This window comes from Natrix helvetica (genome assembly GCF_964273705.1).
Source record: "Natrix helvetica genome assembly, chromosome: 7".
NCBI lineage: Eukaryota > Metazoa > Chordata > Lepidosauria > Squamata > Natricidae > Natrix > Natrix helvetica.
In genome coordinates this window covers 11470956-11496339 of record NC_138558.1, presented here as the reverse complement: position 1 = coordinate 11496339, position 25384 = coordinate 11470956, and the positions used below count along the sequence as shown (strand labels likewise).

Sequence of the window (25384 nt, the reverse complement as noted above, 5' to 3'; positions counted from 1 at the left end):
ATTGCATTTTAGCACCGATTCAGAGCTCAAAATCCAGTCCCACAAAAACCTGCTGTCATTTGTCCTGTCTTGGCTTGGTCTCCCTATTTCATTTCAAATAGAAAACAAAACATTTTGGTTGCTGATGCTATTAAACAGTTAGGAATTTTGAAAAGAAGACCCTACTAGACCTTTGAAGATTTATCGGAGTATCTATCATTCTGACGTTCCTATTCTAAGGCTACTAGTGGTTTTGGTTTGCAAGATGTAGTAACTGGAGAATATAACCAATTTTGTTGTGATTATTTTGTACAATGACAATAAAGACTATATTAATATGAGGTAAAACTACAATCTAAAGCCATTAGCCATAACTAGCATTCCTGGAACTGCTTGCTGTCCAGATGTGAGGGACTAGAATTATTGTGATTCCCAGACATCACAACTTTAATTAAACGAGATATAAAAAAACATGGAGAACACCATCTTAAGAACAACTAGTGTGCGTGATTGTTTAGCTAGTAAATTATGTTGTTCTTACTCTCCTAGCTAATGGTACTTTCCTAATGCTGGTGTGGGAAATGCCAGGCAGGCTGGAGGGAGGAGTCAAGTGAGGGCCTAGCTGGGAGTCCTGGAGCAGCCACCAATGCATAAGCTTCACCTCCCGCAAGATCCACAAAGCCTTATCTGGCTATTCCCACAGGAATACAAGCTGTCGGGTGAGATTCTTGTAACATAGGAGGTAGATGATAAAGTTACTGACGTTCGTTATTCATTATAGAATAATGGTTAGTCCTGACACCTGGTAGCATCTCTCCCTTTCCACCACTACAATGGACTTTCATCTCTCTCGGGCTGTCATCTCTCACAGTAAAAGTAAAGCTCTTTTACTTGAAATTCCTCTCAGGATGATGTATTCTAGACCTCCATTGAACACTGACGTGGTATATGGATGTTAGAATTGTATACTTCATGAGGTATCCTCCAAATACAGTTATGAACATAGAATTTGCAATCAATGCACTCTGCAAGATTGAAGTCACGGCAATCCTATCCTTAAAGAGAGATGGTAGGTGTGTGAGTTACTTTGGGAGCTAGAGTTCCTTAGGACAGAAATGTCTATGGAGATTCTCGGTCATCCAGGTCATGGTTATCCCAAAGGTGCATTTTTCAGAAAAGGAAAAACGAAGTCCAATTGCCTTTTGAAAACGCACCTTTGGGTTAGGACAGAAATGTCACTTACGTCAAGGAAGAACTGACCTGATCTGCCATTTTCTCCTCTCTGCTAATTTGACTCTGCAACCTTGATTGTCTAAAAGTCTAAACCAGGGGTGTCCAAACTTGGGAACTTTAAGATTTGTGGACTTCAACTCCCAGAATTCCCCAGCCAGCCATGCTGGCTGGGGAATTCTGAGAGTTGAAGTCCACAAGTCTTAAAGTTCCAAGTTTGGACACCCCTGGTCTAAACAATAGGATAATCTGACTTTGCTCAGGACCGTCGTCTGCTTATTAAAATCCTAACTACAGGTAGTTCTCGACAATTGAGCCCAAAATTTAGGTCGTTAAGTGAGAAATTTGTTAAGGGAGTTTTGCCCTATTTGACGACTTTTCTTGCCACGTGTGTTAAAAGGACCACTGCAGCTGTTAAGCTAAACACTGTTGTTAAGGGAAACGGGCTTTCCCTATGACGTTGCTTGTCAGAAGGTTGTAAAAGGTCATCACAAGACCCTGGATTTGGAGAACTGGGAATGGCGGCGGCAGGAGGCTCCACCCACCTGCCCGGATGCTTTTGCGCATGGGCAGAAGCATTGTGCATGCAAGCGAGTGAACCAGTAAGGAAAAAAAATGGAAACCCACCACTGATGTTTCCATGGAGATGCTGCAACAGACATAAGTGTGAAAAATGGTCATAAATAACTTCCAACAGTCACTAAATAAACTATTATAAGTCGACCAGCTGTACTGTGGAAATGGAGATATGCTCATTTACATTGTTTGTGTTCCTTTTAAAAAAAAAAAACTGTCCTAGTGCCTTTAAATGTGCTGTGAAACTCACAATAGTAAAAGTTTTGTGGTCAAACATAGCCCTGAAAGTTTTATTGGCTACGTCCTCTCAGATTCTGTTAGTATTTGGGTTTTAACCAACATCACACTTTATTCACCTATGCATTATAGTCTGTCCCGTAAAGCAGCTTATGGTAAAACCAAGGGACAAAAAATAGATTATCCAATAAAGTGATTTCAGCAGCCTCAAATATAATAATCTGAATGCTTTCCCTTCTTAGCAACGTGGGTGCTTTAGAAGTCTGCCTATTTCAGAAATACATGGGCCAGAGCCATGTGTGAGAATAATTGATTCATACTTTATATGATGGCGCAAAAGCCCACCCTGCCATTAAGTGATATTGTAATTAATTTGGGAGAAAGGCCTTCTGGAAAATATTACTGTTTGCTCAACTATATTGAATATGCCGTTCTGTATGGAGAATTTACCTAGAAATGAATAAAAATAGCCCTGTGTTTCTTATCTCACATTTTGTGTGTTTCAAATATTCTGTTCTACGGAAAAGATGTCGGTGTTAATTCGCTAGTCTGTTTTTATGGTGTAATGGTTGTTTTAATTATCTAAAGGCTAAGATTTTCATCGATATATATATAAAGTGGGACAGGACGATAGGGACAAATCTTTTATTTTTGTTGGCTCTTGGTAACTCTCTGTAGGAAGTTAGCATCCACCCCTCCCTTAGAAAAACGAAATATCCTTGGAAATATTAAAAAGGCAGAATATTATGTTTCCCTGGATAAGAAATGGAGAAACATGCTTTTAGGCAGGAAACAGATTCCCATTAAAAAGCCTGAGCTAGTCTACTCTACATAACAAAGGTAAGATTAGCCATCTTTCAAAGCAGCCTCCATGTTCCCAGTGTCTTTTCCCCCACTTGGAACTGAACCCACAAGGACATTTCTTCCAACGTGTCTGAATCAGTTCCTGCAGTTTTCTTGACAACTTTTTCAGAAGCGGTTTGTCCTTGCCTCCTCCTTGGGGCTCAGAGGTCTGACTGGCCCTTGAGCTTTATGCCTAAGGCAGGACTAGAATTCACAGCTTCCTGGTTTCTAGCATGTTGCCTTAATCATTACATTGTTCTAAATGATTCTGTGTAGGAAATGTTACAGCGTTATCTCAAGTGCAGTTGTTAAGTTAGTAACATGATGGTTAAGTAAATCTAGCTTCGCCATTGGCTTTTCTTCTTAGGAAGCTGCAAAAGAGGATCACATAGTTAAATCTGTTTATATGTTGCGAAATGAGAGCATTTCCGCCAAGTCTACTTACTGGCAGTTCAATTTCGCAACTTAAGAACTGCAGTTAATCACTTAACAAATGTGACAATTAGCACTGCCAATAGAAGGACAGGATAAGGAATTGGATAGGATAGGACAGGACAAAACAGGACAGGACAGGACAGATCGAATGGAATGGAATGCGATAGGATAGGACAGGACAGAACAGAACAAAACAGAACAGATGGAATGGAATGCAATAGGATAGGATAGGGCAGGACAGGACAGGACAGGACAGGACAGATGGAATGGAATGCAATAGGATAGGATAGGATAGGATAGGATAGGATAGGATGGGATGGGATGGGATGGGATGGGATGGGATGGGATGGGATGGGATGGGATGGGATGGGATGGGATGGGACGGGACCGGACCGGACCGGACCGGATGGGACGGGACAGAACAGAACAGAACAGTTGGAATGGAATGCAATAGGATGGGATAGGATAGGATGGGATAGGATAGGACAGGACAGGACAGAACAAAATAGAACAGATGGAATGGAATGCAATAAGATAGGATAGGATGGGATGGGATGGGATGGGATGGGACGGGGCGGGACGGGACGGGACGGGACGGGACGGGACGGGACGGGACGGGACAGGACAGGACAGATGGAATGGAATGCAATAGGATAGGATGGGATGGGATGGGATGGGATGGGATGGGATGGGACGGGACGGGACGGGACAGGACAGGACAGATGGAATGGAATGCAATAGGATAGGATAGGATAGGATGGGATGGGATGGGATGGGATGGGATGGGATGGGATGGGATGGGATGGGATGGGATGGGATGGGACGGGACGGGACGGGACGGGACAGGACAGGACAGATGGAATGGAATGCAATAGGATAGGATAGGATAGGATAGGATAGGATAGGATAGGATAGGATGGGATGGGATGGGATGGGATAGGATAGGATGGGATGGGGCGGGACGGGACGGGACGGGACGGGACAGGACAGGACAGATGGAATGGAATGCAATAGGATAGGATAGGATGGGATGGGATGGGGCGGGACGGGACGGGACAGGACAGGACAGATGGAATGGAATGCAATAGGATTGTATAGGATAGGATAGGACAGAACAGAACAAAACAGAACAGATGGAATGGAATGCAATAGGATGGTATAGAATAGGATAGGATAGGATAGGATAGGATAGGATGGGATGGGATGGGATGGGATGGGATGGGATGGGATGGGATGGGATGGGATGGGACGGGACGGGACGGGACGGGACAGGACAGGACAGATGGAATGGAATGCAATAGGATAGGATAGGATGGGATGGGATGGGGCGGGACGGGACGGGACAGGACAGGACAGATGGAATGGAATGCAATAGGATTGTATAGGATAGGATAGGACAGAACAGAACAAAACAGAACAGATGGAATGGAATGCAATAGGATGGTATAGAATAGAATAGGATAGGATAGGATAGGATAGGATAGGATAGGATGGGATGGGATGGGATGGGATGGGATGGGATGGGATGGGATGGGATGGGATGGGATGGGATGGGACGGGACGGGACGGGACAGGACAGATGGAATGGAATGCAATAGGATAGGATAGGATGGGATGGGATGGGGCGGGACGGGACGGGACAGGACAGGACAGATGGAATGGAATGCAATAGGATTGTATAGGATAGGATAGGACAGAACAGAACAAAACAGAACAGATGGAATGGAATGCAATAGGATGGTATAGAATAGGATAGGATAGGATAGGATAGGATAGGATAGGATGGGATGGGATGGGATGGGATGGGATGGGATGGGATGGGATGGGATGGGATGGGATGGGATGGGATGGGATGGGATGGGATGGGACGGGACGGGACGGGACGGGACAGGACAGGACAGATGGAATGGAATGCAATAGGATAGGATAGGATAGGATAGGATGGGATGGGATGGGATGGGATAGGATAGGATGGGATGGGATGGGGCGGGACGGGACGGGACAGGACAGGACAGATGGAATGGAATGCAATAAGATAGGATAGGATAGGATAGGATAGGATAGGATGGGATGGGATGGGATAGGATGGGATGGGATGGGATGGGATGGGATGGGGCGGGATGGGACGGGACAGGACAGGACAGATGGAATGGAATGCAATAGGATTGTATAGGATAGGATAGGACAGAACAGAACAAAACAGAACAGATGGAATGGAATGTAATAGGATGGTATAGAATAGAATAGGATAGGATAGGATAGGATAGGATAGGATAGGAAAGGAAAGGAAAGGAAAGGAAAGGAAAGGAAAGGAAAGGAATGGAAAGGAAAGAATAGAATAGAAGAAAGGGACATTGGAGCAGTGGTGAGTTGCAGGCGGTACGCCCTGGTACGGGTGTACCAGTGCCTGCTGGGAGCACTGGGTACCGTTCCGGTATGGTGTTCCCGAGAGCCCGCCCGCCTTACCTGTATTTGAGCTCTTCGGCACGTCCGTGCACGCGCACGGAGCATACTGTGCCTGCGTGACGCTCCGCCGAGCAGTTGGAGTGTTGCGGAGGCGTTGCGGAGCATCGCAGGAGATAAGGAGACATTCGTGTGCTGCGCACGTGTGCTGCGCGCGTTCATGTGATGGATGCCGGGCCCCGTTGCACCATACTGGTTGCAACGGGATCCGGAACCCACCACTGCATTGAAGGTCTTCTAGTCCAACTCCCTGTTCAGGTAGGAAACTCTATCCCCTTTCAGACAAATGGTTTTCCAACATTTTCTTAAACACTTACAACAACTGGAGGCAAGTTGTTCCACTGATCAATTTTTCTAACTGTCGGGAAATTTCTTCTTAGTTCTAGGTTGCTTCTTTCCTTGATGAGTTTCCATCCATTCAAGAAGAAAACCTAGTTTGTCTAGCCCCGTGAAGGGTCTGTGCTGCTTGCAATATAGCTGATAAGACACACTGCAGATATTAAATGAAGCTTCCCTCCCTTAAGATTACTTTAAGAGAGATAATTTCAATAAACTTAGAGAGAGAGCGTGGGAAGGATTCCATGGATGAGAATCCTCAGGGGAAAATAACTCAAGAAGCTTGGAAATTTTGAAAAGGGAGATTATAAAAGTCCAGTCTATAAATTGAGAAAGTGGCAAGAAAGTGAAAAGCATCAGGGAGAAAACAGGACTACTTAAAATGTTTTTGGTGTCTTTACACAAAAGGAAAAAAACAGTTCAACCTAGTGGTGGGTTTCCTTTTTTTTTTTACAACTGGTTTGCTCGTGCACGTGTATGCACTCACACGTGTGACACTTCTACGCATGTCCAAAATTTAGGTGCTAACGTGAGACATTTGTTGTGAGTTTTGTCATATTGTCACACTTGCTAAGTGAATCACTGCAGTTCTTAAGTGTATCTTGTGAAATTGAACTGCCAGGAAGTAGACATGGCGGAAATCTTCTCATTTCGCAACATATACATAGATTTAATCAAAGTTTCAATTGGGAAAAATTTAAGACAGCTGCAGTGTCCTGAGCTCATGTGATCCCCTTTTGCGACCTTCTGAGAATCAAAGCCATTGGCGAAGCCAGAGTCACTTAACAATCATGTTATTAACTTAACAACTTCAATGATTCACTTAACAAATGTGGCAAGAAAGGTCGTAAAATGGGGCAAAACTCACTTAACAAATATCTCATTTAGCAACATACATTTTGGGCTCAATTGTGGTCGTAGGTTGAGGACTATCAATAGAGTAGAGTAGAGCAGAGCAGAGTGGAACAGAACAGAACAGTTGAAAGGGACCATGGAGGTCTTCTAGTCCAACCCCATCATTTCTTTGATTAGTTTCCATCCATTCAAGAAGAAAACCTAGTTTATCTATGGCCATGAAAGGTCTGTGCTGCTTGCAATATGTGACCATCCTAGACCAGGCCAAATCCAGAAAAACATCAGTGGATTTCTAGAAATTCACTCTGACAAATCAGCCATCAACAGACACATAGACATTAACAACGTCTATAGACTATGCAAAAGAGACCATCAACCAGCCCAAAAGAGAACAAAAAGACTCCAGCACTTCTCCACCAGCAATCCGCACCCAGATCACCATAGAATAGATTAATTCCAAGGTTAATTTCAGACCAACAATCAAGTAAACACTACCCCAATCAAGAAACTGCCAAAGAGCCATCAATAAACAACCCAACCAAAGAATCTCTAAGACGGCTCCCACCCACACAGACAGGGAATCCACCAGCATATAAACTGACAGCAAACAGCCCTCCTTATCACACTGATGATGTTACCTAGTTAAGGTAATGAAATGTCTGCATGAAAATAAGGAAGCTCAGAGAGCACCAAGGACCCCTCATTTCAACCCTGGACTACAAGCATTCTCCTTTATTGCTATTCTATTCTATTCCATTCTATTCCTATTCCTATTCCATTCTTGTTTCTCCCCTTTAAATACAGTATGGTATGGATAGTTAAATAGGCAGGATATTCAATAAATAAAAATAAGGATTTCAAAACTTAGACACTGGGATGATATAAGGATGGGAATTATACATGAAACACTTAATTTATCTTAGTCACTTCTTAGCTTTCCTCTGCAAAAATGATCATCTTCATATTTGTGTTACTTTAGGAATCCACTCTTATTTTGCCCACAAGTTTAAAAAATGAGGATTCGGATTCTGCAATGTAATACCGAATGTCACAAGAGGGTCTTTCAACAATCACATTAGATCCAGGGAGACCATAATTTCAATTGTGAAAAATTTAAAACAGCTGCAGTGTCCTGAGCTCATGTGATCCTCTTTTGCAACTTTCTGAAAGGCAAAGCCAATGGCGAAACCAGATTCACTTAACAATCATGTTATTAATTTAACAACTATGTTATTAACTTAACTGCAATGATTCACTTAACAAATGTGGCCAGAAGGTCATAAAATGGGGCAAAACTCACTTAACAAATGTCTCATTTAACAACATACATTTTGGGCTCAATTGTGGTCATAGGTTGAGGACTATCAATAGAGTAGAGTATGGTAGGTAGAGGAGAGCAGAACAGAACAGTTGAAAGGGACCAGGGAGATCTTCTAGTCCAACCCCCTGCTGAAGCAAGAAACCCTATCCCATTTCAGACCAATGGTTGTCCAATCTCTTCTTAAAAACTTCCCGCGTTGAAGCATTCCCAATTTCGGGAGGCAAGTTGTTCCACTGATTAATTGTTCCTAACTGTCAGGAATTTTCGTCTTAGTTCTAGATTGTTTATTCCTTTGATTAGTTTACATCCATTCAAGGAGAAAACCTAGTTTATCTATGGCCATGAAGGGTCTGTGCTGCTTGCAATATGTGACCATCCTAGACCAGGCCAAATCCAGAAAAACATCAGGGAATTTCTAGAAATTCACTCTGACGAATCAGCATCAATGGACACATAGACATTAACAATGTCTATAGACTATGCAAAAGAGACCATCAACCAGCCCAAAAGAGAACAAAAAGACTCCAGCACTTCTCCACCAGCAATCTGCACCCAGATCAGCATAGAATAGATTCACTCCAAGGTTAGCTTCAGACCAACAATCAAGTAAACACTACCCCAATCAAGAAACTGCCAGAGGCATCAATAAACAGCCCAACCAAAGAATCTCTAAGACGGCTCCCACCCACACAGACAGGGAATCCATATAAACTGACAGCAAACAGCCCTCCTTATCACACTGATGATGTTACCTAGTTAGGGTAATGAAATGTCTGCATGAAAATAAACAAGCTCAGAGAGGACCAAGGACCCCTCATTTCAACCCTGGACTACAAGCATTCTCCTTTCTATTCTATTCCTATTCCTATTCCATTCTTGTTTCTCCCCCTTAAATACAGTATGGATCAGGGGTGCGTTCTGGCAGTGACTACTGCCAGTGCTTGTGGGCGCATATGCAGAACCCCCCCAAAAAAAGATGGACCCAGAGGACCGGTTTGGGAGCGTGGCAGGCCTGCGTTGCTGCTGGTTCCAGCGACCCAGGCCACCTAACCACAACTGGTTCAGCTGAACCAGTCCGAACCAGTAGGAACCTACCACTAGCATGGATACTTAAATAGGCAGCATGGATATTCAATAAATAAAAATAAGGATTTCAAAACTTGGGCACTGGGAGGATATAAGGATGGGGATTAGACGTGAAGCACTTAATTTATTTTAGTCACTTCTTAGCTTTCCTCTGCAAAAAAATGATCATCCTTATATTTGAGTTACTTTAGGAATCCACTCTTATTCCCCCCCACCCCAAATTTAAAAAATAAGGACTCAGATTCTGTAATATAATACGGAATGTCACAAGAGGGTCTTTCAACAACCAGATTAGATCCAGGGAGATTTAAAAACTCAGAATACTTTATTAACTTAGAATAAATGCAGAAGCAAAGGCAGAAAGATTTCAAAGAAAGCAAAATCTCAAACCTTTTTTTCCTTCTTCCTTCCTTCTTCTTTTGGCTCCTCTTTGTCGAGCTGGAATAAACTCTGCCCACTCAGTTCTTCCTGCCGTGCCTCTAATAGCAAAAATGGGGGTGGGGGTGGGGGCTGTGCACAGCCTCCTTGCAACCCATTTTGGCCTCCAGAGTGCTCCAGGTGGCCATCCTTGACTCAGAAGGTTATATTTTATTTATTTATTTATTTCTTAGATTTTTAGACCGCCCCTCTCCCAGAAAGGGACTCGGGGCGGTGTACAGTCAATACAGATAAAATCGGTCATAATAATAAAATACATTTAAGATACATTTGGAGGGGGAGATAGGCTGTACTAAGAAATAAATATATTCTAATCCTAAAAACATCACAATTAAAACCCCAAACCCAATTAAAATAAAATAAATCCCCGGGAGGTAAAACTAAGAAAGTGCCAGGCCAGCTGATTGAAATAGGTGAGTCTTTAACTTTTGCCGGAAGGAACGGAGGTCGGTGGTGGTTCGAATGTCTGGGGGGAGGTCATTCCAGAGGGTTGGGCCCATCACAGAGAAGGATCTACTCCTAGGCGTCGCCCGCTGGCATTGCCTAGCAGACGGCACCAGGAGGAGCCCCTCCCTGTGTGAGCGGATAGGTCGCAGGGACGTGTGTGGTAGGATGCGATCCTGCAGATAACTAGGTCCTATGCCATGGAGGTACAATGTTTTAGCTTTCAGGCTTGCAGGATTTTGCTACTATAGCCCAAGGGGGAAATTCAGCAGGTTCTGACAGGTTCTGGAGAACCAGAAAATGTCAACTCTGAATGGCCCCAAAGTAGGGTGCGGATGGAGATTATGGGGTATCCTTCCCCTGCCATGCCCATCAAGCCACCCCCACGAAACCGATCGTAAAAACAATTTGAATTTCACCACTCCTATAGCCTATGTCAATACAATACAATACAATAGCAGAGTTGGAAGGGACCTTGGAGGTCTTTGTCAGGGGAAATTTCACCCTGAGCTAATGAGGTGTAGACCATCGGCTTTCCTAAAAAGTATATCTTCAGAAAAAGTGAAAATAAGACCCGATAACATGTTCTAATTAAAAACAAACTTTAATATAAAAATAAGAAATAAAACAAATCTATCTAATTGTTACATTCTGGCAAGAGCAATTGTCGTCCACCTTCTTGGCAGACGAACAGAAGATCAGAAGTAAAGAAGTCTCTGGAATGTGTGATGTATTAAGAAACTTGTTAAGAAGAATGTGCAGTAAATCATTGCTGATAAGGCCTATGACCTGCGCAGTATATCTCGCAGTGACAGACTTCTAGTCCAACCCCGTGTCAACAATTTACAGCTCTAGTATTCCTATGGAGTCAGTTTCTTGATCTGGTCTCTCTCTCTCATAAGGTGACCAAGTAAGCATTAAAAAACAAATTTACAGAAATGTACAGCTATTTTTATAAGTGTATAAAACCATATCTGTGGACTGACCACTTTTCCGTAGAACAAAATAATATTTGAAACACGCAAAACGTGACATAAGAAACACAAGGCTATTTTTAGTCATTTCTAGGTAAATTCTCCATACAGAATGGCACATTCAGTATAATTGAGCAAACAGTAATATTTTCCAGACTGCCTTTCTCCCAAATTAATTGCAATATCACTTAATGGTAAGGTGGTCTTATGCGCCATCATATAAAGTATGAATCACTTATTCTCACACATGGCTCTGGCCAATGTATTTCTGAAATGTGCAGAGTTCTAAAGCAACCAAAGAAGGGAAAGCATTCCGATTATTATATTTGAGGCTGAATATCCATGCTGCCTATTTAATTATCCATACTGGTGGTGGGTCCTTACCAGTTCGGACTGGTTTGGCTGAACCAATAGTGGTTTGTTGGCCCCGAACTGGTCCTCTGGGTCCATCTTGTTTTTTGCTTCTGCGCATGCGCAGATCAAGTTTTATTGTACTGCACATGCATGCATGTGTGCCGCGCCCACAAGCAAACCAGCAGTAGTCACCCACCCCTGATCCATACTGTATTTAAAGGGGAGAAACAAGAATGGAACAGGAACAGGAACAGGAACGGAACGGAACGGAACAGAACAGAACAGAACAGAATAGCAATAAAAGAGAATGCTTGTTGTTCAGGGTTGAAATGAGGGGTCCTTGGTGCTGTCTCAGCTTGCTTATTTTCATGCAGACATTTCATCACCCTAACTAGGTAACATCATCAGTGTGATAAGGAGGGCTGTTTGCTGTCAGTTTATATGCTGGTGGATTCCCTGTCTGTGTGGGTGGGAGCCGTCTTAGAGATTCTTTGGTTGGGTTTATTGATGGCTCTTTGGCAGTTTCTTGACTGGGGTAGAGTTTACTTGATTGTTGATCTGAAGTTAACCTTGGAGTTAATATATTCTATGATGATCTGGGTGCGGATTGCTGGTGGAGAAGTGCTGGAGTCTTTTTGTTCTCTTTTGGGCTGGTTGATGGACTCTTCTTGCATAGTCTATAGACGTTGTTAATGTCTATGTGTCTGTTGATGGCTGATTTGTCAGAGTGACCTTCTAGAAATTCCCTGCTGTTTTTCTGGATTTGGCCTGGTCTAGGATGGTCACATATTGCAAGCAGCACAGACCTTTCATGGCCATAGATAAACTAGGTTTTCTTCTTGAAGGGATGGAAACTAATCAAAGGAATAAACGATCTAGAACTAAGAAGAAATTTCCTGACAGTTAGGAACAATTAATCAGTGGAACAACTTGCCTCCCGAAATTGTGAATGCTTCAACACAGGAGTTTTTAAGAAGAGATTGGACAACCATTGGTCTGAAATGGGATAGGGTTTCTTGCTTGAGCAGGGAGTTGGACTAGAAGATCTCCATGGTCCCTTTCAACTGTTCTGTTCTCCTCTCCTCTACCCTACCCTACCCTATTTTATTGATAGTCCTCAACCTATGACCACAATAGAGCCCCAAATTTATGTTGCTAAATGAGACATTTGTTAAGTCAGTTTTGCCTCATTTTACGATCTTCCTTGCCACATTTGTTAAGTGAATCACAGCAGTTGTTAAGTTAATAACATAGTTGTTAAGTTAGTAACATGATTGTTTACTGAATCTGGCGTCATCATTGCCTTTGATTCTTAGAATGTTGCAAAGGGGGATCATATGAGGACACTGCAGCTGCCTTGAATTTTTCCAATTGAAACTTTGATTAAATCTGTTTATATGTTGCGAAATGAGAGCATTTCCGCCAAGTCTACTTACTGGCAGTTCAGTTTCGCAATATATTCTTAAAAACTGCAGTTATTCACTCAACAAATGTGACAATTAGCACTACCAATAGAAGGATAGGATAGGATAGGATAGAAGAAAGGGACCATGGAGATCTTCTAGTCCAACCCCCTGTTCAGCCAGGAAACTCTATACCATGTCAGACATATTGTTATCCAACATCTTCTTAAAGATTTCCAGTGTTGGAGCATTCACAACTTCTGGAGGGAAGCTGTTCCACTGATTAATTTTTCTAACTGTCAGGAAATTTCTCCTCAGTTCTAAGTTGCTTCTCTCCTTGATTAGTTTCCATCCATTCAAGAAGAAAACCTAGTTTGTCTAGCCCCATGAAGGGTCTGTGCTGCTTGCAATATAGCTAATAAGAAACTCTGCAGATATTAAATGAAGCTTCCCTCCCTTAAGATTTCTTTAAGAGCGCTAATTTCAATAAACTTAGAGAGAGAGCATGGGAAGGATTCCGTGGATGAGAATCCTCAAGGGGAAAATAACTCAAGAAGCTTGGGAAATTTTGAAAAGTGAGATTATAAAAGCCCAGTCTAAAATTGAGAAAATGGTAAGGAAGTGACAAGCATCAGGGAGAAAGCAGGACTACTTAAATGGTTTTTGGTGTCTTTACACAAAGGGAAAAAAATATAGTTCAACCCAGTGGTGCGTTTCCATTTTGTTTACCACCGGTTTGCCCGATCCGGGCCAAACCGGCAGAAACCCACTTCTGGTTCAGCCTATCAAAAACAGCACCACAAAATACAGATTAGGAACACTTTAAAATATGGAAGAAAATGATAAGTGCTCACTTATCACCTATCTTCCCTAGACGAGTTCAAATCACTAGGACCAGATGGATTACACCCAAAGGTTCTGAAGGAACTGGCAGACGAGATCTCAGAACCACTGAACTATATCTTTCCATTTTTTTTACTACCGGTTTGCTCGTGCACATGTGCACGCTTGCGCACCTGACAGTTCTGCGCATGCCTAAAATTTAGGTGGTTACGTGAGACGTTTGTTAAGTGAGTTTTGCCCCATTTTACGACTTTTCTTGCCACATGTGTTAAAGGAATCCCTGCAGTTGTTAAGATGGTAACACTGTTGTTAAGTGAATTGGACTTCTCCTAAGACATTACTTGTCAGAAGGCTGCAAAAGCCTTCTGACCGTGGGATACTGTATTCGTTATAAATATGACCCAGTTGTCAAACATCCAAATATAAAATCCTGTGTCCCTGAGGTGAGTTTCTGCCGGTTCGGCCTGGATCGGTGACGGCGGCTCCACCCAACCGCCTGGACGCTTCTGCACATGTGCACAAGCAAACCCGTAGTAAGAAAAATGGAAACCCATGTTCACGCTCCGCGTAGAATAGGGTAATAAAGTTTAGGCTAGAAACAACACCCGAATGTTTCCTTCCTGCCTTCCTTACCATATTAGCCTGTAAAGTGGGGGGGGAAAAAACAAAATGAGATTTCTTCCAACAACCGGTTCTCTGAACTGCTTAGAAAGTTAACAACCGGTTCTCCCACATAGCTGAACACCACCACTAGTTCTAGATGAGGGGTGTCAAACTCAATTTCATTGAGGACCACATCAGGGTTGTGCTTGACCTCTGAGGGCCGGAGGTGGGTGGGCGCTGGGTGTGGCCAAGATGCGCATGGCTTTATACACCACACACGTGGTTTTATACACTTACAAAAATAGGAGCACATTTCTGTGATTTTGTTTTTTTTAATGCTTACTTGATCTACTTCATCACCTTATTTATTTATTTATTTTCAAGATTTATAGACCGCCCCCTCTCCCCGAAGGGACTCGGGACAGTGTACAGGCATCTCATTAAAAACCAGATACAAAAGATAAATACCCTTAAATACCCTTAAAAGCGAATTAAACCTAAATTCAGCTGTACAGAATAATAAAAGTTAAAATCAGCTAAAAAGCGTACCCCTAAATATTTAAAAATGCAGACTTGAGGGACTAAAACCTTATGAGAGAGACCAGATCAAGAAACTTACTCCGTAAGAAGACTAAAACTATGGTGTTTCCCCAAAACTAAGACAGGGTCTTATTTTCTCTCCCCCCCCCCCCGCGAAATAAGCGCTTGGCCTTATTTTCGGGGAGGTCTTATTATTTTTGAGGCACAGGAGGCGGCGAGCGTGGTCACCTCATGGCTGCTTCTGTGTTGCAATATTTTCGGGGGAGGGCTTATTTTAGCGCATGCGCTGAAAAGCCCAATTGGGCTTATTATCCTGGGGAGGTCTTATTTTCGAGGAAACAGGGTATTAATTGTTGACATTGGCTATAGTAGCAGAATCCTACAACCCTGAAAGGTTAAATATTTTAATTTCCTCCCTTTTACAACCTGGGTCAAGGATGGCCTCCTGGGGCACTCTGGAGGCCCCATTTTGGGCCTGGTTGGTCATCTGGAGGGACGCTTGGAAAACTCTGGAGCCAAAATGGGTTGCTTGGAGGCTGTGCATAGCACCCCCACACCCCGTTTTTGCTAGCTGAAGCACTTTGCTATTTCCAGGCTCTTTGAGTTTGACACCCCTGTTCTAGATCAAGGACTATCTGTGATCAGAGGTTTTGGATGGGTCAGAAATAGTGGGGGATCTACTGTTTGACTCCTAGAACCTGAAACGGAAAAAAGGCAGAAACATCAGAATTGTTTTTAAAGACGGGACAAGGAAGAATCAATTTAAGGATCATTTCTAGGTATTCCCAGGCATCGCATCTCTTGATTTCATCAGAACCAATTTTTGTTTCTCCTCCTACCATCTTAGGGCTTCCTGCCTAGGCAGGGGGTTGGACTAGAAGACCTCCAAGGTCCCTTCCAACTCTACTATTGTATTGTATTGTATTGTATCTTCTTTTGTGGTTTTTTCCCCCTAAGTTTTTTTTAAAAAAACAAAAAACGCCCATTCGGCTGAAACAAAAATTACTTCCTCATTTTGAAGCATATCAAAGGAAATGGATTAGTAAATTCATTTCCTTTCAGTGTTAAACCTCAATAGCAGAAAGAACCCAGTGGGCAGAGTTTATTACAGCTCAGCAAAGAGGAGCCAAAAGAAGAAGGAAGGAAGAAGGAAAAAAAGGTTTGAGATTTTGCTTTCTTTGAAATCTTTCTGCCTTTGCTTTTGCATTTATTCTAAGTTGATAAAGTTTTCCGAGTTTTTAAATCTCCCTGGATCTGATTGTTAAAAGACCCTCTTGTGACATTCTGCATTACATTGCAGAATCCGAATCCTCATTTTTTAAACATGGGGGCAAAATAAGAGTGGATTCCTAAAGTAACACAAATATGAAGATGATCATTTTTGCAGAGGAAAGCTAAGATGTGACTAAGATAAATTAAGTGTTTCACGTATAATTCCCATCCTTATATCATCCCAGTTTTGAAATCCTTATTTTTATTTATTGAATATCCATGCTGCCTATTTAACTATCCATACCATACTGTATTTAAAGGGGAGAAACAAGAATGGAATAGGAATAGAATGGAATAGAATAGAATAGCAATAAAGGAGAATGCTTGTAGTCCAGGGTTGAAATGAGGAATCCTTGGTGCTCTCTGAGCTTGTTTATTTTCATGCAGACATTTCATTACCCTAACTAGGTAACATCATCAGTGTGATAAGGAGGGCTGTTTGCTGTCAGTTTATATGCTGATGGATTCCCTGTCTGTGTGGGTGGGAGCTCTTTGGCTGGGCTGTTTATTGATGGCTCTTTGGCAGTTTCTTGACTGGGGTAGAGTTTACTTGATTGTTGGTCTGAAGTTAACCTTGGAGTTAATATATTCTATGATGATCTGGGTGCGGATTGCTGGTGGAGAAGTGCTGCAGTCTTTTTGTTCTCTTTTGGGCTGGTTGATGGTCTCTTTTGCATAGTCTATAGACGTTGTTAATGTCTATGTGTCTGTTGATGGCTGATTTATCAGAGTGCCTTTCTAGAAATCCCCTGATGTTTTTCTGGATTTGGCCTGGTCTAGGATGGTCACATATTGCAAGCAGCACATAGATAAACAAGGTTTTCTTCTTGAAGGGATGGAAACTAATCAAAGGAATAAACAATCTAGAACTAAGAAGAAAATTCCTGACAGTTAGGAACAATTAATCAGTGGAACAACTTGCCTACCAAAATTGGGAATGCTTCAACATGGGAAATTTTTAAGAAGAGATTGGACAACCATTGGTCTGAAATGGGATAGGGTTTCTTGCTTGAGCTGGACTAGAAGATCTCCATGGTCCCTTTTAACTGTTCTGTTCTGCTCTCCTCTACCTACCATACTCTACTCTATTGATAATCCTACCTATGACCACAATTGAGCCCAAAATGTATGTTGTTAAATGAGACATTTGTTAAGTGAGTTTTGCCCCATTTTATGACCTTGCCACATTTGTTAAGTGAATCACTGCAGTTAAGTTAATAACATAGTTGTTAAGTTAATAACACAATTGTTAAGTGAATCTGGATTCGCCATTGGCTTTGCCTTTCAGAAAGTTGCAAAAGAGGATCACATGAGCTCAGGACACTGCAGCTGTCTTAAATTTTTCACAATTGAAATTATGGTTAAATTTGTATATATGTTTCGAAATGAGAGCATTTTCGCCATATCTACTTACTGGCAGTTAATTTCACAACATATACTTAAGAAATGCAGTTATGCACTTAACAAGTATGACAATTAGCACTACCAATAGAAGTATAGGATAGGATAAGGAATAGAAGAGAATAGGATAGGATAGAACAGAACAGAATAGATGGAACGGGGTATGAATGGAATGGAATAATGGAATGGAATAGAATAGAATAGAATAGAATAGAATAGAATAGAATAGACCATGGAGATCTTCTAGTCCAACCCCCTGTCAGGCAGGAAACTCTATCCATTTCAGACAAAAGGTTATCCAACATCTTGTTAAAAACTTCCAGTGTTGAAGAACTCACAACTTCTGGAAGCAAGTTTTTCCACTGATTAATTTTTCTAACTGTCAGGAAATTTCTCCTCAGTTCTAGGTTGCTTCTCTCCTTGATTAGTTTCCATCCATTCAAGAAGAAAACCTAGTTTGTCTAGCCCCATGAAGGGTCTGTGCTGCTTGCAATATAGCTGATAAGACAGTCTGCAGATATTAAATGAAGCTTCCCTCCCTTAAGATTTCTTTAAGAGCGCGAATTTCATTAAACTTAGAGAGAGCGTGGGAAGGATTCCATGGATGAGAATCCTCAAGGGGAAAATAACTCAAGAAGCTTGGGAAATTTTGAAAAGTGAGATTATAAAAGCCCAGTCTATAAATTGAGAAAGTGGCAAGAAAGTGACAAGCATCAGGGAGAAAGCAGGACTACTTAAATGGTTTTTGGTGTCTTTACACAAAGGGATAAAAAATAATTTAACCCAGTGGTGGGTTTCCATTTCGTTTACTACCGGTTTTCTCGATCCGGGCCAGAATGGCAGAAACCCACTTCTGGTTCAGCCTATCAAAGACAGCACCACAAAATACAGATTAGGAACACTTTAAATTAGGGAAGAAAATGGTAAGTGAACACCAGTCTACCCTAGATGAGTTCAAATCACTAGGACCAGATGGATTACACCCAAAGGTTCTGAAGGAACTGACGGACATGATTTCAGAACCACCGAACTATACCTTTTAAAGATCCTGGACCACCAGTTATGCACTTAACAAGTGTGACAATTAGCACTACCAATAGAAGGATAGGATAGGATAAGGAATAGAAGAGAATAGGATAGGATAGAACAGAACAGATGGAATGGGATATGAATGCAATGGAATTCCCAGAACACTGGAAAAGGGCTGATATAGTTCCCATTTTCAAAAAAGGGGAAAAAATGAAACTACAGCTCTATCAGCCTGACCTCAATTCCTGGGAAGATTCTGAAAAAGATATCAAGTAATCAATCAGCGAACACCTAGAGGCCATCAGAGTCATAACCAAAAGCTAACATGGGTTTGTCAAAAACAGATCATGCCAGACAACTCTTATTGCATTCTTTGACAAAGTGACAAAATTAGTGGACCAGAGAAATTTGGTGGATATAATTTACTTGGACTTCAGTAAAGCATTTGATAAAGTAGGCTACAACCTACTGCTTGATAAGAATAAAAAAAAATGTGGGTAAGACATCATAGCCACCATATGCATTTATGACTGGCTGACCAAATGCACTCAACCTGTAGTCCTCAATGCAACGGCATCTACTTGGAGGGACGTCTACAGCGGAATATCTCAAGGCTCTGCTTTTAGGCCCAGTACACTTCGAAAGATTCTCACAGTACCAATTTGTGTATCAGAAAGGCTTCATCCAGAATCGAATCTAACAACCAAATGCCACTCTGTGGAGTTGGGACTGAGATCACCTTCTACTAACAGTGAAATGTAAAAATTTTTGCCACTGGTTCTCTGGGTGTGACTTGGGGGGCGGGGGGACGGAGGGCTTGGGGGGAGTCATGTGACTGGGTGGGCATGGCCAACCTTAAAAAAATGTTAAAACATTTTTTTCTACCTATTCGCCTGAAATGCTTTAAGAAGTGGGGGGGGGGGGGGAAGGTTCAGCTGTGCCCTGCAATTGTGGGAACCTTTCTTCTCACCTTTTAAAGCATTTTTTTTTACTACCGGTTCAGGTGAATAGGTAGTAAAAAAATTCTTTAAAAAGTGGGGGGGAAATTATCCCCATGATTGCACGGCACAGTTGATTGTCATGAAACCTTTTTTTCCACTTTTTAAAGCATTTTCTTCCTGCCGGCTGGGACGAATAGGCAGGAAAAAATGCTTTAAAAAGAGGGGGGGGGATGCTTCCAAAGATCGCACGAACCGTGTGAACTGGTAGCATTTTACCCTTGCTTTCTACTAAGCCTGTTCATTCATCTCTTCTCTGTTTGACTCTCTTCTTTCTTTTTCTTAGAAAATTGTCCACCATGAATGTTCAGCCAGTGGTTGTCACTCAGCCACAGGTGGTGGTGTTGGTCCAGCCCAACAGAAACAATTGGCAAACAGAGTTATGTGACTGCTTTAGCGATTGTGAAGTCTGTAAGTGACCAGGCCAATAACTGAAACTGGGGTTTTGGAAGCCTTCTTGGGAAGAATGGGCTGAATATCCTTCCAGACTGGATAGGTTGCAGAAATAAATTGTTCTTTATAATTTGAGCAAGGGATGTTTAATTCTTGAACAGCCCCCTGGATTGGAATTAGGATGGCAAGATATAAAGGGAGACACGGCTTCTATACTATCAAAAGTTGTTTATGGAACTTTAAGGTTCCACATGAAGGAGATGACCAGGCTGAGCCCGAGGGTGGGGTCAAACGCACCATCAGTTTGGAATCGCTATGCTCCCACCGGAGATCTAAGTCCAGTCCCCCATGAATTCTGTTGACTCTTATTTAGCACCAATCTGTCTTGACCATTAGTAGATCAGATTCTGGCACAAAGCATGAAGTAAACTCCATTCTGGCACCTGGTTTTTTTGTGCCTGATGCTACCCACCTGAAGAATTATGCTAAATGTTTTTTTTTTTTAAAGAAAGCAATATGATGTTCTCTTAATGTTTTCAATTTTAATGTTCGTAATAAGGGATAGTTGCAGCTTTCCGAGCCTGGCTGTGGTCTTGCACATGTTTCATTAACCAGGTAGGGAATATCATCAGTGCTAGGACAGCATCCATGCTAGTACCAAAGCTGTTACTTGGGTAATGAAATATCTGCAAGAAAACAACCAAGTTCAGAGATCACCAAGGACACAACAGCTCCAATGTGAGTTACAAATATTCTCTTCTATTGGTAATTGTTAGGCACAATCAATCCAGGTGCGAAGAATTCAATTAGCTATTTTATTACGCAGGCCTCTAAAATAGGAAGCTTCTTAGACAGGCGATTTGCACTGGTGAGACTAGATAAGGTTAAACAACAAGCAACTTAGAACTGAGGAGAAACTTCCTGACAGTTAGAACAATTAATCAGTGGAACAGCTTGCCTCCAGAAGTTGTGAATGCCCCAACACTGGAAGTCTTTAAGAAGATGTTGGATAGCCATCTGTCTGAAACGGTATAGGGTTTCCTGCCCAGGCAGGGGGTTGGACTAGAAGACCTCCAAGGTATATAACCCAACTCTACTATTGTATTGTATTGAAACATTCAGGGAAAATCAGACTTCATTCTCTTATGTCCATGTAAGGATTCCAGATTAGTTCCCTGTTTGATTCCACTCCCTGGCTCAGCCAGTCTCTCTCCGACAGTAATTTCCTTAATTCTATTTCATAATAGTTAGGAACTCATTATACAGAAAAATACAATAGTGTGTGCTTTTAATTTAATGTGGTGTGTACATTAGTTTTTTCAGCCCTCCCCTCTGCTAGGTGATGTCTTAGCTAGCATTTGCATTCGCAGTGTTGATGTTGCAGAAATTGCATTTTTTGCGCATAGCCAAAATATTTCTACAGTGTTTTTTTCCCCTCATCTCTATAGGTCTCTGTGGATATTTCTGCTTCCCTTGTTTGGGATGCCGAGTTGCTTCAGATATGAATGAATGCTGTTTGTGTGGTGCAACTGTGGCCATGCGAGCTGTCTATAGGACAAAATACAATATCCCTGTAAGTAGATTACTTTACTTTACCTACTTTACCTAAGACTAGCCCAACTTCAGGTTTATAAATGCTAGTTAAAACCCAGCCCAAAAACCAAACTAAAATATTAAGAAATACTCGTGAAATTGGAGAGAAATACCAACTCAGAAACAGACTGAGGCCACCAACTTGCTGGGGGATAACTTGTCATGGCCAACTGGCCAAGGGAAAATTCAACAACTCAATCTAATTATTTAAGATATATTTTAAAGATTATTTTAATTTTGGTCATTCACATTTCATTTTGCCCCTCCTTTGGCATCCTTTCTCCAGGGATTCTATTCCATCATTTCTTCAATATCAGTGTAATTCTTGTCCTATGGCAAATTGTCCTTGGGGAGTTGACCACAACGAGTTGTCCTGAAGCCTGTTGGCCACTGCAAGTTGGATGTGACAAGGTGTCCTAGACCCACTCAGAAAGACACCTGGCATACACAATCCGGAAGTTTGTGAGAAAATAAAAACCTGACCTGTGATGTGAACAGATCATTCTTTCATTTGTTATCTGCAGCAGTCCATAATCTTTCAGAATTATAGGAATGAAAATGACACTTGTTCTATGCCAGTGATGGCGAACCTACACGGAGACATTTGTCAGGGCATGAGAGGTGTTCACCCTTTTTTAAAGCCATTTTTCGCCCTCCCCAGGCTCCAGAGGCTTTACAGAAGACTGGGGAGGGAGAAAAGAGCTTCCCCGCCCCCCCTGCCCCCCGGAGGCCCTCCAGAGGCTTCATGAGCTTCCCTGAACCCCTCGGAGCGCAAAAAAACGGCCCTACGGGCAAACCAGAAGTTCAGGAACGGACTTCCTGTTTGCTCGGAGGGTCGTTTTGAGCACTCCAAAGGCTTCAGGGAAGTCTCTTGAAGGTCCCTGAAGCCTTCGGAGCACTTAAAACGACCCTCTGAGCAAAACGGAAGCTTCCAGTTTGCTCCGAAGGTCGTTTTGACTGCTCCGGAGGCTTCAGGGAAGCCTCTTGAAGGTCCCTGAAGCCTTCGGTGCACTTAAAACGACCCTCCGAGCAAACTTCCTGTTTGCTCGGAGGGTCGTTTTGAGCACTCCAAAGGCTTCAGGGAAGTCTCTTGAAGGTCCCTGAAGCCTTCGGAGCACTTAAAACGACACTCCGAGCAAACCAGAAGTCACTTCCGGTTTGCTCGGAGGGTCATTTTGAGCGCTCCAAAGGCTTCAGGGAAGCCTCTTGAAGGTCCCTGAAGCCTTCGGAGCACTTAAAACGACCCTCCGAGCAAACCGGAAGCTTCCGGTTTGCTCCTAAGGTCATTTTGACTGCTTCGGAGGCTTCAGGGAAGCCTCCTGAAGGTCCCTGAAGCCTCCGGAGGGCTTCCGGGGGGCAGGGGAGGCTGTTTTCGCCCTCCCCATGCTCCTATAAAGCCTCTGGAGTCTGGGGAGGGCGAAAAAAGCATGCAAAATTGGGGGGGGGTCACGCCTGTAGTGCAAGCATGTGCACTGGGGGGGTCGCGCATTGCATTATGTGTGCGGCACGCCTGCACAATACCCCCTGCGCTCCCCCCACTTATGGCACGCAAGACAAAAAATGTTTGCTATCGCTGTTCTATGCCAAAGGTAACTATCACACCAACCTGGCCCATAAGGGTAAGGCATAATTTGTTCCAAGTCCCATGGATTAAGGTTTGTCATCTGTGGGACGATGAAAAAAAAGACCTGCTCAGTGAGCCTGAGGACTACAAATAGAAATGGAGCCGATCACGTGGTTAATTTGGTTGCGTTGCTGCTGCCACTGGCGATGGGTGAAGTGGATCTTTTTAAAAAATAGGTTTTCATAACGGAATGGATGTCTATTGTTCAGTGAGAAATTCGCTAAGTTGGTTTTGCCCCATTTTACAACCTTTCTGGCTACAGTGGTTAAGTGAATCACGGCAGTTGTCACAAAAAAGGGATCACATGACCCCAAGACACTCTAACCGTCATAAATATGAACTGGTTTCCAAGGATCTGAATTTTCATTCAGGGGATACTGCAAAGGTGGTAATTTTGAAAAACGGTCGTAAGTCGCATTTTTCAGTGCCATTGTAACTCTGAAGCCAACAGCTAATTCTTTCATCTGTTATCTGCAGGAGACCATAATCTTTCAGAATTAGAGGAATGAAAATAAAAACGACACTTTCATGCCAAACGTAACTGGCCCATAAGGATGGGAAGGCAGTATATGTTACAAGTCCCATGAATTAAGGATTGTAACCTGTGGGACCATGCCCGCCTACTCTGCTGCTTTGTAACTTTGAACGGTCACTAAATGGACTGTTGTAAGTCAACAGTCCAAGATAGAGTTAGCTTTTCATGATTCCATATCTGTACGTCATGGTTTTACTAAGTCTGCATTACTATTACTATTAATCTTCTCATCGTTCCTATCACCCATCTCCTACCACTTATGACTGTGTGACTGTTGCTTGTATCCTTACGATTTATATTGATAGTTTCCTAGTATGATTTGATTGCTTATTTGTAACCTATGACTATCATTAAGAGTTGTACCTTATGATTCGTGACGAATGTATCTTGTCTTTTATGTACACTGAGACCATATGCACCAAATTCCTTCTGTGTCCAAATTATACTTGGCCAATAAATAATTCTATTCTATCATATCCCATTCCATCTATTCTATTCTATTCTATTCTATTCTATTCTATTCTATTCTATTCTATTCTATTCTATTCATATCCCATTCTATTCTATTCATATCCCATTCCATCTATTCTATTCTATTCTATTCTATTCTATTCTATTCATATCCCATTCTATCTATTCTATTCATATTCCATTCCATCTGTTCCATTCTATTCTATTCTATTCTATTCATATCACATTCCATCTATTCTATTCTATTCTATTCTATTATTCTATTCTATTCAAATCCCATTCATTCTATTCTATTCTATTGAAAAGGTTATTGATTCATTGGGTTTCTTTTCTTTTCAACAGGGATCCATCTGTGAGGATAGCTGCATTGTGGGGTGTTGCCCCCTTTGTTCCCTCTGCCAAATCCAGAGAGATATCAAACTGAGGAAAGCAATGGGGATATTCTAGAAGACTTCGTCCCAAGCGCCTTTACATTCCTCCTTTTTTTCATGAGAATTCTGAGAAGTAAGATGCATTAAAGTAGTTTGTAGGAAGTACTATTATTTAGAGGCACCCTTCCTTTATAATTCTAAGCATATTCTTAATTAAATTTTAGTGTCGATTCAGAGCTCAAAATCCAGTCACACAAAAACTTGCTCTTGTTTATCCTGTCTTTGCTTGTTCTTCCTATTTCTTTTAAGATGGAAAACAAAAACATTTTGGTTGCAGCTGCTATGAAACAATTAAGAATAAAAAAATAAAAACCCTACTAGACCTTTGAAGATTTATTGGCGGGTCTACCATTCTGCCTTTCCTGTTTTAGGGCTACTAAACCAGTAGGGAACAAAAATGGAAACTCACCACTGATGGATCCATGGAGATGCTGCAACAGATATAAGTGTAAAAAATGGTCATAAGTAACTTCGAACAGTCGCTAAATAAACTATTATAAGTCGACCAGCTGTACTGTGGAAATGGAGATATGCTCATTTACATAGTTTGTGTTCCTTTTAAAAAAAAACTGTCCTAGTGCCTTTAAATGTGCTGTGAAACTCACAATAATAAAAGTTTTGTAGTCAAACATAGCCCTGAAAGTTTTATTGGCTACTTCCTGTCAGATCCTGTTAGT

General features: G+C 42.0%; 1 protein-coding gene and 1 long non-coding RNA gene across 2 annotated transcripts; both read left to right on the top strand.

Annotated features, from left to right (window-relative positions):
• The first annotated feature begins 597 nt into the window (after nucleotides 1–597).
• Nucleotides 598–2506, top strand: LOC309395518. The gene is made up of 2 exons (XR_014175920.1): nucleotides 598–1310; nucleotides 1453–2506. It is a non-coding gene; the product is annotated as an uncharacterized lncRNA (long non-coding RNA).
• A 17443-nt stretch (nucleotides 2507–19949) lies between these two features.
• On the top strand, nucleotides 19950–25022 carry LOC309395081 (placenta-specific gene 8 protein-like). The gene is made up of 3 exons (XM_081958875.1): nucleotides 19950–20071; nucleotides 21502–21626; nucleotides 24619–25022. Exons 1-3 carry the CDS (start codon nucleotides 19960–19962, stop codon nucleotides 24721–24723), a joined length of 342 nt encoding a protein of 113 aa, XP_081815001.1. The 5' UTR covers nucleotides 19950–19959; the 3' UTR covers nucleotides 24724–25022.
• Nucleotides 25023–25384: the final 362 nt, after the last annotated feature.